This window comes from Mustela lutreola, chromosome 4 (genome assembly GCF_030435805.1).
Source record: "Mustela lutreola isolate mMusLut2 chromosome 4, mMusLut2.pri, whole genome shotgun sequence".
NCBI classification, from domain to species: Eukaryota; Metazoa; Chordata; class Mammalia; order Carnivora; family Mustelidae; genus Mustela; species Mustela lutreola.
This window is the reverse complement of record NC_081293.1, coordinates 76,012,494-76,026,084: the sequence shown is the minus strand read 5'-3', so window position 1 is coordinate 76,026,084 and position 13,591 is coordinate 76,012,494. Positions and strand designations below refer to the sequence as shown.

Below are 13,591 nucleotides of genomic sequence, written 5' to 3'. Positions count from 1 at the left end.
GAATACCTTGTTAAATAAAATAAGAGAAAGATAAATACCATATAGTTTCACGTGTATGTAGAATTGGGGAAAAAAAAGAAACTCAGATTCATAGATACAGAGAAGAGATTGGTGTCTGCTGAGGGGAGGGACTTGGAGGCCTGGGAGGGCGAAGGGATAGAGCCACAGGGTGGGGCTCCCTCCCCCTCCCTCAGGAGCCCTTTGTGACCAGACACTAGCTGTGTGATGTGGGCCTGGGGCTTGTATCTGCACCTCCACACCCAGGGCTCAGTTGTCTGAGGACAGCAGTGTGGTTGGACGCTAAGTCTCAGAGCTCAGTTGTCTGAGGCAGCAGTGCGATCAGACATTAATGTCTGATGAGGGAAGAGATGGAAAATTATCTCTTCCCTCAGCAATTCCTTTTTAATGGTTGGCTGAGCTCCAGTCCCATTATCTGGGCAGTTAATGTCATCTTTGCCCTTGTATGTGGGATAGGGCTCTTTGTATATTTAGTTTCTTATTTCCAGCCTGATCCATCCTCACCACCAGGCAAGAAACACAGAAAGAGCAGGAAGGTAAGGAACCCTCGGCCCAGACCCAGCAGAGTGTGATTCTATCTTCTTTGCTATCATTCTTTCCACTTTTCTGAGTCACTGGAGAGACTCCTGAAATGGGAAAGAATAGAATGGGTATTCTCAGGAGAGAGCAGACCACCATCCATCCAGGACAAGCCAGACTCAGCAGGGGTTAGAGGGACACGAGGATTTCTCCCTGAAGATCTCAGGCCAGAATCCAGGTGTGGTGGAGGGGTCCAGGGCAGTGTCCCAAACACAGTGACCGGTGGCCAAGGACCAGAGGCTAAAAGCTGCCTCTCTAGCGGAGGTCAGGCCCCTGAGCACTGTGTCACCAGCCACGGTCCAAGGACAGGTATTTCAGGTGAATGTTCCCCCTTCAGGGTTGATTGAGGGCAGTACTGAGCCCAGGAGGTCCCAAGCAGCAGCTAGAGTGGGGCTCTGGCCTTGGAAAGTGGGGTACTATGTGAAAAAGTCCAGTTGCGCCACCAGGTCTGGTATTATGTGTGTTTCTTGAGCAGAGGAACAGTGGCAAACTTCTCACATAGGATATCCTTCTGTACATTCTTCAAAGAGGAAAACTGGAAATATTTGTATCCATTTTGAAAAGGAAATGAGTAAAACTAAAGAAAATCACAGTCCGCCCACCCCCTTAGTTAATTGTAGGAAGTCACACTACTCATGAGCAGTGAGCACCTGCTGCTGGGCTGGGGGTCCCAGCCTCCCAATGTTCTCTTATCTCAGTACCAAGCAGAGCCACGGAGGAGAAGCAACAGAAGCCAGAGAAGCCAGACTCTGAAAGGTGAGTGTCCACCACTCACCCCTGCGTGCCCCAGTTACACTGTGCCCCCTGCTCTGAAGCCCGGCCCCACCCTCTCCCAAGACACCAGGGCCTGAGCCCATCCCTCAGGAAACAGAGCCCTGGGAGGCGGGTTGGGGGCTCCTGGGAGGGAGATCACAACCCACCCAGAGGCTTCCCAGATTCTGCACCAGAACAAAGCCCTGAGGGGCTGGAAACGGGTGTCGCCCAGCAGGGGCCCCAGGGCCTAGACTAGGGGCAGGACCTCCTGCTTCCAATGTGGACAAGCTGTTCAACTCAGCTCAGATTCCTCTGTAAAGCTATGCAGTCCTTCCTCCCCCAGCAAGGTCATGAGTGAGAAAACACTTTGGAAAAGACAAAGCGATCCCCAAAATGAACCCTGTAATCACCGTGTGGGCATGTGATCTTTGACAGTGCTGTTTGGGGCTTCCAAGTCCAATCCCCCAAAGGTTTCCCCTAAAGGGACATTATACCCAGTCTCCTGTAAGACACCTGGGCCCCCACCTTCCCCTTGACCCAGTCTCCTGTTTCCAGCTTGCAGAAATTGCCTACATGAGCTGGAAGAGTTCCGCAGTTTAGTCTCCCTTCTGCAAAGGTAATGAATCTGCCCCCCTTATCCCCTGGGTGGGCCTCCCCGAGTCTGTGGTGTGACCCCCAGGGCTGCAGGGAACTGGCCTCTGTGGCTGCTTGGGGGTGCTGGGAGGAGCCATGGGACAGATTGTGACCAAAGCCCCGGGCTGAGGGACAGCAGGAGCATTGTGATGTGGGTGTGGGGCGTGGAGGGCCATGGGGTCCTCTCCCGGCCCCAGGCTGCTGCAGGGACAGCTCACACCTCTTGTCTCCCACAGCCACCTGACAAGGGTCTCTGACCAGGGGGGCTTTCACCAGTCCTTACATCAAGCAGCCCCTGGTCAGGTGTGCCAAGGGGCACCAGCTGGAGCCCATCAGCCATGCAGGGAGCCTGTGGAAGGCGCTCCTCCTGCCGTGGCCTCATCACCTGCTCGTGCTCCACTGACAGGGCCCCCTCGGCCTCTGGCCTCCACCCTCCCAGTGAGACCTCAAGAAGAGCAAACTAACTTTAAAAAAATCCTACCAGACACAGTGAGAAAGAACTTTCTTCCAAGTCATTCCAACTGGGCCTCTCTCATTCCAGCCATCTCAGGCCTTGGCCATGCCAGCTACCCCATTTTTTCCTTTTCCTGGTGGTGGGAAAGTACCAAGTCCTTGTTCTTGCCTGGCACATTACAGCACAAGTGCCAGCAAGAACACGTGTCCTGCCACCCACCAGATGCCTCATTCTGGCGTGGCCTTACTAACAGGCAGATAGAGACTCATAACCCTCCGTTTGTCAATCCGGATGTCCAGAAGCTCCTTGAACTAGTAATCAGCAAAAGGGTAGAACTGAAGAGTTGGAAGGAGAAAGAAAAGGTTGGGTCAGTTTTCAAACAGGGGTGCCCAGATGACCACGTGAGCTTCTGGGGGACTCTGTGGAAGCTTCTGGGTACTGAGCAGACCACCACCACCCAGCCATCCTTCTGGAACATGAAAAACAAATCAAAGCCACTGGCCCAACCTCAGCCGTTCTCATCTCCCAAGGTCTTGGAAGACCACTTGCAATGGAAACGCAGCCAGCTCTTCTGGGGTCTCCCCTCTCTGCACAGTGAGTCCCTGGTGACCACTGCCTTGTTTTCTACTCACTCTTCTCCACTACAGTCTCCCTCTGTTTTATTCAATGGGACCTCTAATTGCTTGCCACTTCTAAACCAGGATCAAGTATCTTCACAGTTTTCCCATGCCCCACCATTGTTCCACCGTGGGATCCAAACTCAACCCTCAACACTAACCTTGCCCCAGCCCCAAGTCCCCCTTGCACCCTCTGTCCCAATAAGACCATCTTCTCTCCCATCCCAGAGGAGGACCAGTAGGGTATCTTTTGCTACACCCCAGGAAAAGACACAATCCTTCACCCCAACTAAAATGCAACATCTGGAGTGGCCCTCGTTGCCAAAGCAACAAGGAAGGGGGAAGACTTTACCCACTATAGAGAAAAGATCTCCAAAATTCTTTAGCCAAGTCCCTCCCAAGCTTCTAGAGAACCACCAGGCCTCCCGGGCCCACAGATCAGGTTCTACCTATCAAGGGGACTTTGTCATCTTTAATATCCAGAAGCCACAGCTTCAGAGGAAGCTCAGCAGGGATAAACAGCAAAGCAGCTTGCCCCACAAGGTTCAGCTGTCTCTGGAACTGAGCTGGCCTCAGGATGAATCCCCGGGAATGAGTCAGGCACAGAGAGAGCAGGGGCTCTCAAGGCCCTTTGTGTTTAAAGGTAAAAGCAGCCAAGCTACATGGAGGACCAGGTCCAGATACCACAGGAAGTATAAAGCAAGATTCAAACTAGAGAAGAACTTTGGTAAGGGTCTATGGCAGTGTCTGAAGAGGACACCAACAGGTCTCTCCAGGATCTCAGCTAGATTCCCAGCGAAGGTTCTGGGAACCAACTCTGAGAAGGAGTTTGGAAGACCCTTAATAGGGGCCTTGGAGGGTGATCCAGGAAAATACTTAGCCAGGGGCCCAGACAAGAAACATCTAGAAAAAACTTTAAAGGTTCATTTACACAAGAAATTAGGACAGATCAGTATAGGTCTGATCCCTGTGACTGTGCGTCGATCCTGGTTTGTGGCCAGCCATGCTTTTCCCAAGTCCCAACCCCACATGGCTATCAGAAATCTAGCACCCTTAAAGGATCAGGAGCTCTGCGTAAACACCTCCCATGAGCTGCCCTTCCTTTGTCCTAACACTCAGCAGAAGCTGGAAACACACATCATAAGTTTTCGAGTGAGGCATAAGTGGGACCTACCTCTCCAAACTGTTGAGCCCATAGATCTCAAACTACTTGAAGCTCAACATTTGCCTTTTCCCCAGTCCCCCTTTCCATGCTCAGCCACCTTTGTACCTGGGGCCCCCTCAAAAGCCAAATTTTACAAGTTCTTGGGGAAACCACCTCAGCCCCATCCAGAAGAGAAGGGTATAACTGAAAAGTCTGATCCCACTTCAGGGAGTCCCCTGCCTGTTCCCTCACCCATACGTGAGCAAATCCAGCAGGCCCTGGGAAGGACTTTACCTGGTGATGGCCATCAGTCCTCAAAGATGTCTTTATCAAGACAGGCGGGAAGTTCACCTTCTTGGGCCTCCATTCTCAGCCTCCCAAACAGAACCCTGCACAGCAAGACTGGTATGGGGGCCAAGAAAGACAACCTGGAACCAAGTCCAAGTTTAGCAATGGCCAGGAATGAGCTAAAAGAGAGTGGGGGTCAGGCCTCACCAGACATGGTAGCAACACTGAAGATGAAGCTCAGGTCCCAATCTCCAAGGTCTGAAGGGGCCACAGAGGCTATGGAGGCCAAGAAGGCCCCTGCCTGGAAAGTTGTCTTAAGACCCAGTGGGCTGGCCAACAAACCAGCCATTTATGTGGATCTGATATCAGGATATCCAGGTGCTAGGAAAAGCCCCTCACCATCTACAGTGTTGGTTGCTGAAGATCCAGAGGAGGTAAGCCTTGAAACAAAGGTTAGTATGGTTGAGCTCCAAGAGCCTGAAGGCTCTACCACTAGTGAGCTTCCTCAAGATTCTCCCAGTGACCTCCTCCTTCCAGACTTTGCCACTTGTGTGCTTGTTGAAGACAGGGGCACCAATGTGCTCCCACCAGACTCTCACACTAATGTTGTCCTTGCTGCAGACAGCTTGACCACTCAAGAGTCACCCTCCTGTTCCCAAATGGAACGTGCCAGTGGAGAGACACCATCTTCCCCGGTGTCACATAACCTTAGGTCAAGTGGATCAAGCAGTGAGGGGCAGCAAGAGCCCTGTGGACCAAAGGTTGAGGAACCAAGTGACAGCCAGAGCAACAATGAGACCACTGATGAGGGAAAGGACGAGAAGAGACCCAAACCAGAAGAGAATGAAGACAGGTGTGCAGAACCTTTGGCAATCAGGGCTTCCCAAGCTAGCAAGATAGGCCACCCTCCCCAGGTCAGAGGATCAGGAGAGAGCCTTGGAAGCAAATACCTCCGGCTCATGCCACAGGAAAAGGGACATGTTTTTCTGGAAAGCCACTTTAGACAAAGGATGAAGAACTTTCTGCAGTGCCTTAATCCCAATAAAAAGAGCAAAGGACTGGAAGGCCCCCTTCAAGAAGGCAAGCCTGCATCGGCTTCTGCCCGGAGCTGGGTACCAGTCAGAAGCAGATCAGTTATGGACAACAGGGCTGCCGAAACTCAGACGGTAGTGACAGCCGTGAGACAAATCCTGGTGGAAAAATTGCGACTCCACCAAGGAATTCGGGCCTCAGAGATGTATCAGCACAAGGAATTGCAGGCCCCAGTACATAGGCATTCTTGCCCTCACAGGGCTTTCGCCTCTACAGACCAGAAGAGAATGATGGGAGGAATAGCCTCCAATCAGCAAGGTACCTCCAAGGGCCATAGCTGCCCTAGCAAGAGCCAGCTGACCAGAGACAGGAATGGTGAATGGAAAAGCCTCCCCAGGAACCTGGGGCCCCCAGGCAGACCCAGCCAGCACCAGCCGATGGTGGCAGGTGTCTCAGGTCGAGTTCACCATTATCCTACATGCAGTTTTCGAAAATATGCCTCAACCTATCAGGCAGAGAATGCTTCACACATCTTTTCTGGTCAGAAATATTTCCCTCAAGAAAAAATCGAGTATATGCAAAGAAAGTCCATTTTTTCTCATATTAGCACATCCTCTGTGTGCTAATGACTTCCCCATGCCACAATTTTGTCTCCCGAAAATATATGTTTGGTGTTTTTTCTCTCATGAGTGGTGCTGGACTTTGTGTGTGTCCTGCTTGGGTGGAGGGGATCAGAGTTTTCTCTCCACAAAAGCCTGCTTTGGTTTCCAGAATGATGGGGCCTTGGAGGGCCAGGGACCTTGAGGTCCACCCTGTCCCCTTCCTCACACACCTTCCATTTCCACGACAAGGTGAACAAGACCCAGAGTGGGACCTTGCTCTGCCCATCCTCTCCTGCTTTCCTTCCACCTGAAATTTGTGTGGTTGTAGGGAGGGTCTTCTGAGGCATAAATCCCACTCAGGCTCCAGGAAGACAGAGTCCTAGATCAGAGTGGGGCCTGCAGTTGGGAGATGCAAGGCTGGCCTTGAGGGCAGAGGTGAGAAATCCTGTGAGAATCCACGTATCCTGTGGGGAGTAGAGGACGGCCATCCCAGGAGCCTTCTCACCCCCAGATAATCTCATCTTAGCTCCATGCAGCCCCTCTTACACTTGGAGCAGCAAGGGATGAGCTCTCTCCCAGCACTGAGGGCGTGTGGGATGCCACAGAGACCCCCAGGCACCAGCCTGCCCAGCCCCAGGGCACTGAAGGGGCCTTCTCACCAGCACCCCCTTCCCCTTCTGGGAGATGGGTGGGGTGTGGCTGTAGGCAGGGGGACCCTGTACTTAGGGTGGGAGGCCAGGAAGGAAGCCAAGTGTCAGGGTAAGCCCATGCCTGGTGTGAGGACTGAGGACCCTTTGTGTCCCACTGCCACCTACAGGCCCAGAGGTGAGAAGTTAGAGGCCCCGGGACTGTCCCCACAGGATTTCCACCCTACTCCAGCTGCCAAGTCCAGGGGTGGGGTTGTGAAGAGGGTGGGGCAGGGGTTGTACAGAAGCCACCTGAGCTCCCACATGGAAAGCCAGGTTCCCAGAGACAGCCAGGCCTTCAGGCAGAGAAGTTAAGTTCTGCACAATTTGATAAGCTTGTAGGACTTACAAGCTTGTAAGCTGTAAGACTTGTGATCTGTGACCTTTATGTACACGTGTGGCCCAAGGATGGCCCCCAGGGGACTGGTGGGGACTCGGAGGCCAAGGGACTGGCCTGGCTCCTGGTCATGGTTACCTCAGAGCCCAGAAGGGCAGGAGGACAAGATGGGGCTTGTCCCACCACCGGCTGGAAGGAGGTGTCCAGAATGAGGGTGCAGTCCAGGAGGCTCCCCCACCGCCCGTGTGCCCCGGTCCCAGCCCAAAATCATCCTCTAGGGCCCCTCACACATAACTCACATGGTAGAGAGTCCCACAAGTCGGACGTGCACTCCACACTCCTGTTAGTAGAAGTGCCGTGAACAGGAGGCTGGTGGAACAGCCAGAAACAGGAAGGAGCAAATCCCCTTGCCCTTCTCCTGCCAGATGGTACAAGAAGGCCAGAAAGGGAAAGCTCCATGCCAAGAGACCTTGTGCAGAGACCTCTGACAGAGACCCACCAAGGCCTCCCACAGAGACTCATACAGAGACCCACACTGAGACCTCCCACAGAGACCCACACAAAGCCCTCATAGATCCTACACAGAGACCTCTGACAGGGGCCAACATCAAGAGCCCTCATGAACACCATGTCCAGGGATGATCTTCAAGGCCCTCCCACACAGACCTTATGCAGAAACTCTCACAGTGAACAATACCAAGAGACTTCACAGAGACCTGTGACAGAGATCCACACAGATTTCTCTCAGGCACACCTCAGAAACCGATCTGAATACCCACACACAGCTCTGAAGAGCCCACACAGAGGCCTCCCAGTGCCCTGCAGACACCAAAGACATACCTTGAACAGAGGCCTCACCTCCATCCTTAGGAGCCCAAGTAGCCACCCAGTGTCAGGCCCCGCTTGGATCTGAAGCCACTTAACAAACTGGCAGTGAAGTTGTGCTGTAAAGGCTTGTGTATTTTTTAATTACTTCTGACAAAGACTTAGATTCCCCATGTAAACCTGAAAAATCCTTTCCTTCACAAATTTTCATTAGCTTGAGCTCCCACGCACAGTTTAAAGAATCAGAAACTGAAAACAAAACTTTGCCGTCGTCTACTGAGGGAAGAAATCTTATTTGTCCAGTTTTAGCTACGGTTTAGTGAAATGGCCTCAGGGGTCATGTTCTTTATTTTGTTAGGGACAAGTCCCTCCATGCAAAGTGACTTATTCACATTGGAAATGCTGTAGGGAGGCCTACAGCCATTGGAATGTGGGATGGCGTGAACCAGCAGAGAGGTCATTGACTCAAAATACAGACAGCATGCTCTTTGGCCCAGAGCAGCTTGTGGTAGGTTTGTGAGGCTTGCTTTATTTTTAAATCAAAGAACTCACAGTGTCAAACACATGAAGCTGTTTTAGAAATGAAACAGTTCGGCAATATATCTTTTTTATTAATTTTTTTATTTTTTAAAAACATACATTTTTATCCCTAGGGGTAGGGTCTGTGAATCACCAGGTTTAAACACTTCACAGCATTCACCAAAGCACATACCCTCCCCAATGTCCATAAACCCACCCCCTCTCCCAACCCCCCTCCCCCCAGCAACCCTCAGTTTGTTTTGTGAGATTAAGAGTCACTTATGGTTTGTCTCTCTCCCAATCCCATCTTGTTTCATTGATTCTTCTCCTACCCACTTAAGCCCCCATGTTGCATAACCACTTCCTCATATCAGGGAGATCATATGATAGTTGTCTTTCTCTGCTTGACTTATTTCGCTAAGCATGATACGCTCTAGTTCTATCCATGTTGTCGCAAATGGCAAGATTTCATTTATTTTGATGGCTGCATAGTATTCCATTGTGTATATATACCACTTGTTCTTGATCCATTCATCTGTTGATGGACATCTAGGTTCTTTCCATAGTTTGGCTATTGTGGACATTGCTGCTATAAACATTCGGGTGTACGTGCCCCTTTGGATCACTACGTTGTATCTTAAGGGTACATACCCAGTAGTGCAATTGCTGGGTCATTGGGCAGTTCTATTTTCAACATTTTGAGGAACCTCCATGCTGTTTTCCAGAGTGGCTGCACCAGCTTGCATTCCCACCAACAGTGTAGGAGGGTTCCCCTTTCTCCACATACTCGCCAGCATCTATCATTTCCTGACGTGTTGATTTTAGCCATTCTGACTGGTGTGAGGTGATATCTCATTGTGGTTTTGATTTGTATTTCCCTGATGCCGAGTGATATGGAGCACTTTTTCATGTGTCTGTTGGCCATCTGGATGTCTTCTTTGCAGAAATGTCTGTTCATGTCCTCTGCCCATTTCTTGATTGGATTATTTGTTCTTTGGGTGTTGAGTTTTCTAAGTTCTTTATAGATTTTGGACACTAGCCCGTTATCTGATATGTCATTTGCAAATATCTTCTCCCATTCTGTCAGTTGTCTTTTGATTTTGTTAACTGTTTCCTTTGCTGTGCAAAAGCTTTTGATCTTGATGAAATCCCAGTAGTTCATTTTTGCCCTTGCTTCCCTTGCCTTTGGCGTTGTTCCTAGGAAGATGTTGCTGCGGCTGAGGTCGAAGAGGTTGCTGCCTGTGTTCTCCTCAAGGATTTTGATGGATTCCTTTCGCACATTGAGGTCCTTCATCCATTTTGAGTCTATTTTCGTGTGTGGTGTACGGAAATGGTCCAATTTCATTTTTCTGTATGCGACTGTCCAATTTTCCAACACCATTTATTAAAAAGGCTGTCTTTTTTCCATTGGACATTCTTTCCTGCTTTGTCGAAGATTAGTTGACCATAGAGTTGAGGGTCTATTTCTGGGCTCTCTATTCTGTTCCATTGATCTATGTGCCTGTTTTTGTGACAGTACCATGCTGTCTTGATGTTGACAGCTTTGTAAAAGAGCTTGAATTACGGAATTGTGATGCCACCAACTTTGGCTATCTTTTTCAATATCCATTTGGCTATTTGAGCTCTTTTCTGGTTCCATATAAATTTTAGAATTATTTGTTCCATTTCTTTGAAAAAGATGGATGGTACTTTGATAGGAATTGCATTAAATGTGTAGATTGCTTTAGGTAGCATAGACATTTTCACAATATTTATTCTTCCAATCCAGGAGCATGGACCATTTTTCCATTTCTTTGTGTCTTCCTCAATTTCTTTCATGAGTACTTTATAGTTTTCTGAGTATAGATTCTGTGCCTCCTTGGTTAGGTTTATTCCTAGGTATTTTATAGTTTGGGGTGCCATTGTAAATGGGATTGACTCCTTAATTTCTCTTTCGTCTGTCTTGCTGTTGGTGTAGAGAAATGCAACTGATTTCTGTGCATTGATTTTATATCCTGACACTTTACTGAATTGCTGTACAAGTTTTAGCAGTTTTGGAGTGCAGTCTTTTGGGTTTTCCACATACAGTATCATATTATTTGCGAAGAGTGATAATTTGACTTCTTCTTTGCCGATTTGGATGCCTTTAATTTCCTTTTGTTGTCTGATTGCTGAGGCTAGGACCTCTAGTACTATGTTGAATAGCAGTGGTGATAATGGACATCCCTGCCATGTTCCTGACCTTAGAGGAAAAGCTTTCAGTTTTTCTCCATTGAGAATGATATTTGCGGTGGGTTTTTCATAAATGGCTTTGATGATATTGATTTATGTGCCCTCTATCCCTACACTTTGAAGAGTTTTGATCAGGAAGGGATGCTGTACTTTGTCAAATGCTTTTTCAGCATCTATGGAGAGTATCATATGGTTCCTGTTCTTTCTTTTATTGATGTGTTGTATCACATTGACTGATTTGCGGATGTTGAACCAACCTTGCAGCCCTGGAATAAATCCCACTTGGTCGTGGTGAATAATCCTTTTAATGTACTGTTGAATCCTATTGGCTAGTATTTTGTTGAGTATTTTCGCATCTGTGTTCATCAAGGATATTGGTCTATAGCTCTCTTTTTTGATAGGATCCTTGTCTCGTTTTGGGATCAAGGTGATGCTGGCCTCATAAAATGAGTTTGGAAGTTTTCCTTCCATTGCTAATTTTTTGAACAGTTTCAGGAGAATAGGAATTAGTTCTTCTTTAAATGTTTGGTGGAATTCCCCCGGGAAGCCGTCTGGCCCTGGGCTTTTGTTTGTTTGGAGATTTTTAATGACCATTTCAATCTCCTTACTGGTTATGGGTTTGTTCAGGCTTTCTATTTCTTCCTGGTTCAGTTGTGGTAGTTTATGTGTTTCTAGGAATGCATCGATTTCTTCCAGATTGTCAAATTTGTTGGTGTAGAGTTGCTCATAGTATGTTCTTCTAATAGTTTGTATTTCTTTGGTGTTAGTTGTGATCTCTCCTCTTTAATTCATGATTTTATTTATTTGGGTCCTTTCTCTTTTCTTTTTGATAAGTCTAGCCAGGGGTTTATCAATTTTATTAATTCTTTCAAAGAACGAGCTCCTAGTTTCGTTGATTTATTCTATTGTTTTTTTCGTTTCTATTTCATTGATTTCTGCTCTGATCTTTATGATTTCTTTTCTCCTGCTGGGCTTAGGGTTTCTTTCTTGTTCTTTCTCCAGCTCCTTTAGGTATAGGATTAGGTTGTGTACCTGAGCCCTTTCTTGTTTCTTGAGAAAGGCTTGTACCGCTATATATTTTCCTCTCAGGACTGCCTTTGTTGTGTTGCACAGATTTTTGAACCGTTGTATTTTCATTATCATTTGTTTCCATGACTTTTTTCAATTCTTCTTTAATTTCCCAGTTGACCCATTCATTCTTTAGAAGGATGCTGTTTAATCTCCATGTATTTGGGTTCTTTCCAAATTTCCTTTTGTGGTTGAGTTCTAGCTTTAGAGCATTGTGGTCTGAAAATATGCAGGGAATGATCCCAAAGTTTTGATACCGGTTGAGTCCTGATTTAGGACCGAGGTTGTAATCTATTCTGGAGAATGTTCCATGTGCACTAGAGAAGAATGTGTATTCTGTTGCTTTGGGATGAAATGTTCTGAATATATCTGTGATGTCCATCTGGTGCAGTGTGTCGTTTAAGGCCTTTATTTCCTTGCTGATCTTTTGCTTGGATGATCTGTCCATTTCAGTGAGGGGAGTGTTAACGTCCCCTACTATTACTGTATTATTGTTTATGTGTTACTTTGATTTTGTTATTAATTGGTTTATATAGTTGGATGCTCCCATGTTGGGGGCATAGATATTTAAAATTGTTAGATCTTCTTGTTGGACAGATCCTTTGAGTATGATATAGTGATATAATGTCCTTCCTCATCTCTTATTATAGTCTTTGGCTTAAAATCTAATTGATCTGATATAAGGATTGCCACTCCTGCTTTCTTCTGATGTCCATTTGCATGGTAAATTCTTTTCCACCCCCTCACTTTAAATCTGGAGGTGTCTTCGGGCTTAAAATTAGTTTCTTGGAGGCAAAATATAGATTTTTTTTTTTAATCCATTCTGATACCCTGTGTCTTTTGACAGGGGCATTTAGCCCATTAACATTCAGGGTAACTATTGAGAGATATGAATTTAGTGCCATTGTATTGCCTGTAAGGTGACTGTTACTGTATATAGTCTCTGTTCCTTTCTGATCTACCACTTGTAGGCTCTCTCTTTGCTTAGAGGACCCTTTCAATATTTCCTTTAGAGCTGGTTTAGTGTTTGCAAATTCTTTCAGTTTTTGTTTGTCCTGGAAGCTTTTAATTACTCCTTCTATTTTCAATGATAGCCTAGCTGGATATAGTATTCTTGGCTGCATGTTTTTCTCGTTTAGTGCTCTGAAAATATCATGCCAGCTCTTTCTGGCCTCCCAGGTCTCTGTGGATAGGTCAGCTGTCAATCTAATATTTTTACCATTGTATGTTACAGACTTCTTTTCCCAGGCTGCTTTCAGGATTTTCTCTTTGTCACTGAGACTTGTTAATTTTACTATTAGGTGACGGGGTGTGGGCCTATTCTTATTGATCTTGAGGGGCGTTCTCTGAACCTCCTGAATTTTGATGCTCCTTCCCTTTGCCATATTGGGGAAATTCTCCCCAATAATTCTCTCCAGTATACCTTCTGCTCCCCTCTCTCTTTCTTCTTCTTCTGGAATCCCAATTATTCTAATGTTTTGTCTTATGGTGTCACTTATCTCTCAAATTCTCCCCTCGTGGTCCAGTAGCTGTTTGTCCCTCTTTTGCTCAGCTTCTTTATTCTCTGTCATTTGGTCTTCTATATCACTAATTCATTCTTCTGCTTCATTTATCCTAGCAGTGAGAGCCTCCATTTTTGATTGCACCTCATTAATAGCTTTTTTAAAATTTTACTTGGTTAGATTTTAGTTCTTTTATTTCTCCAGAAAGGGCTTTTATATCTCCCGAGAGGGTTTCTCTAATATCTTCCATGCCTTTTTCGAGCCCGGCTAGAACCTTGAGAATTGTCATTCTGAACTCTAGATCTGACATATTATGAATGTCT

General features: G+C 47.2%; 1 protein-coding gene across 1 annotated transcript; it reads left to right on the top strand.

The window, feature by feature from the left end:
- The first annotated feature begins 2,087 nt into the window (after nt 1-2,087).
- Nucleotides 2,088-6,144, top strand: LOC131830129 (spermatogenesis-associated protein 31E1-like). Its single transcript, XM_059172508.1, has one exon. The coding sequence runs from the start codon at nt 2,158-2,160 to the stop codon at nt 6,142-6,144; it is 3,987 nt and encodes a 1,328-aa protein (XP_059028491.1). The 5' UTR covers nt 2,088-2,157.
- The last annotated feature ends 7,447 nt before the right edge of the window (nt 6,145-13,591 follow it).

What these genes read in the sequence shown, in the direction of transcription:
- LOC131830129 (XM_059172508.1), top strand. Translation starts at nt 2,158, where the DNA reads ATGGGGTCCTCTCCCGGCCCCAGGCTGCTGCAGGGACAGCTCACACCT.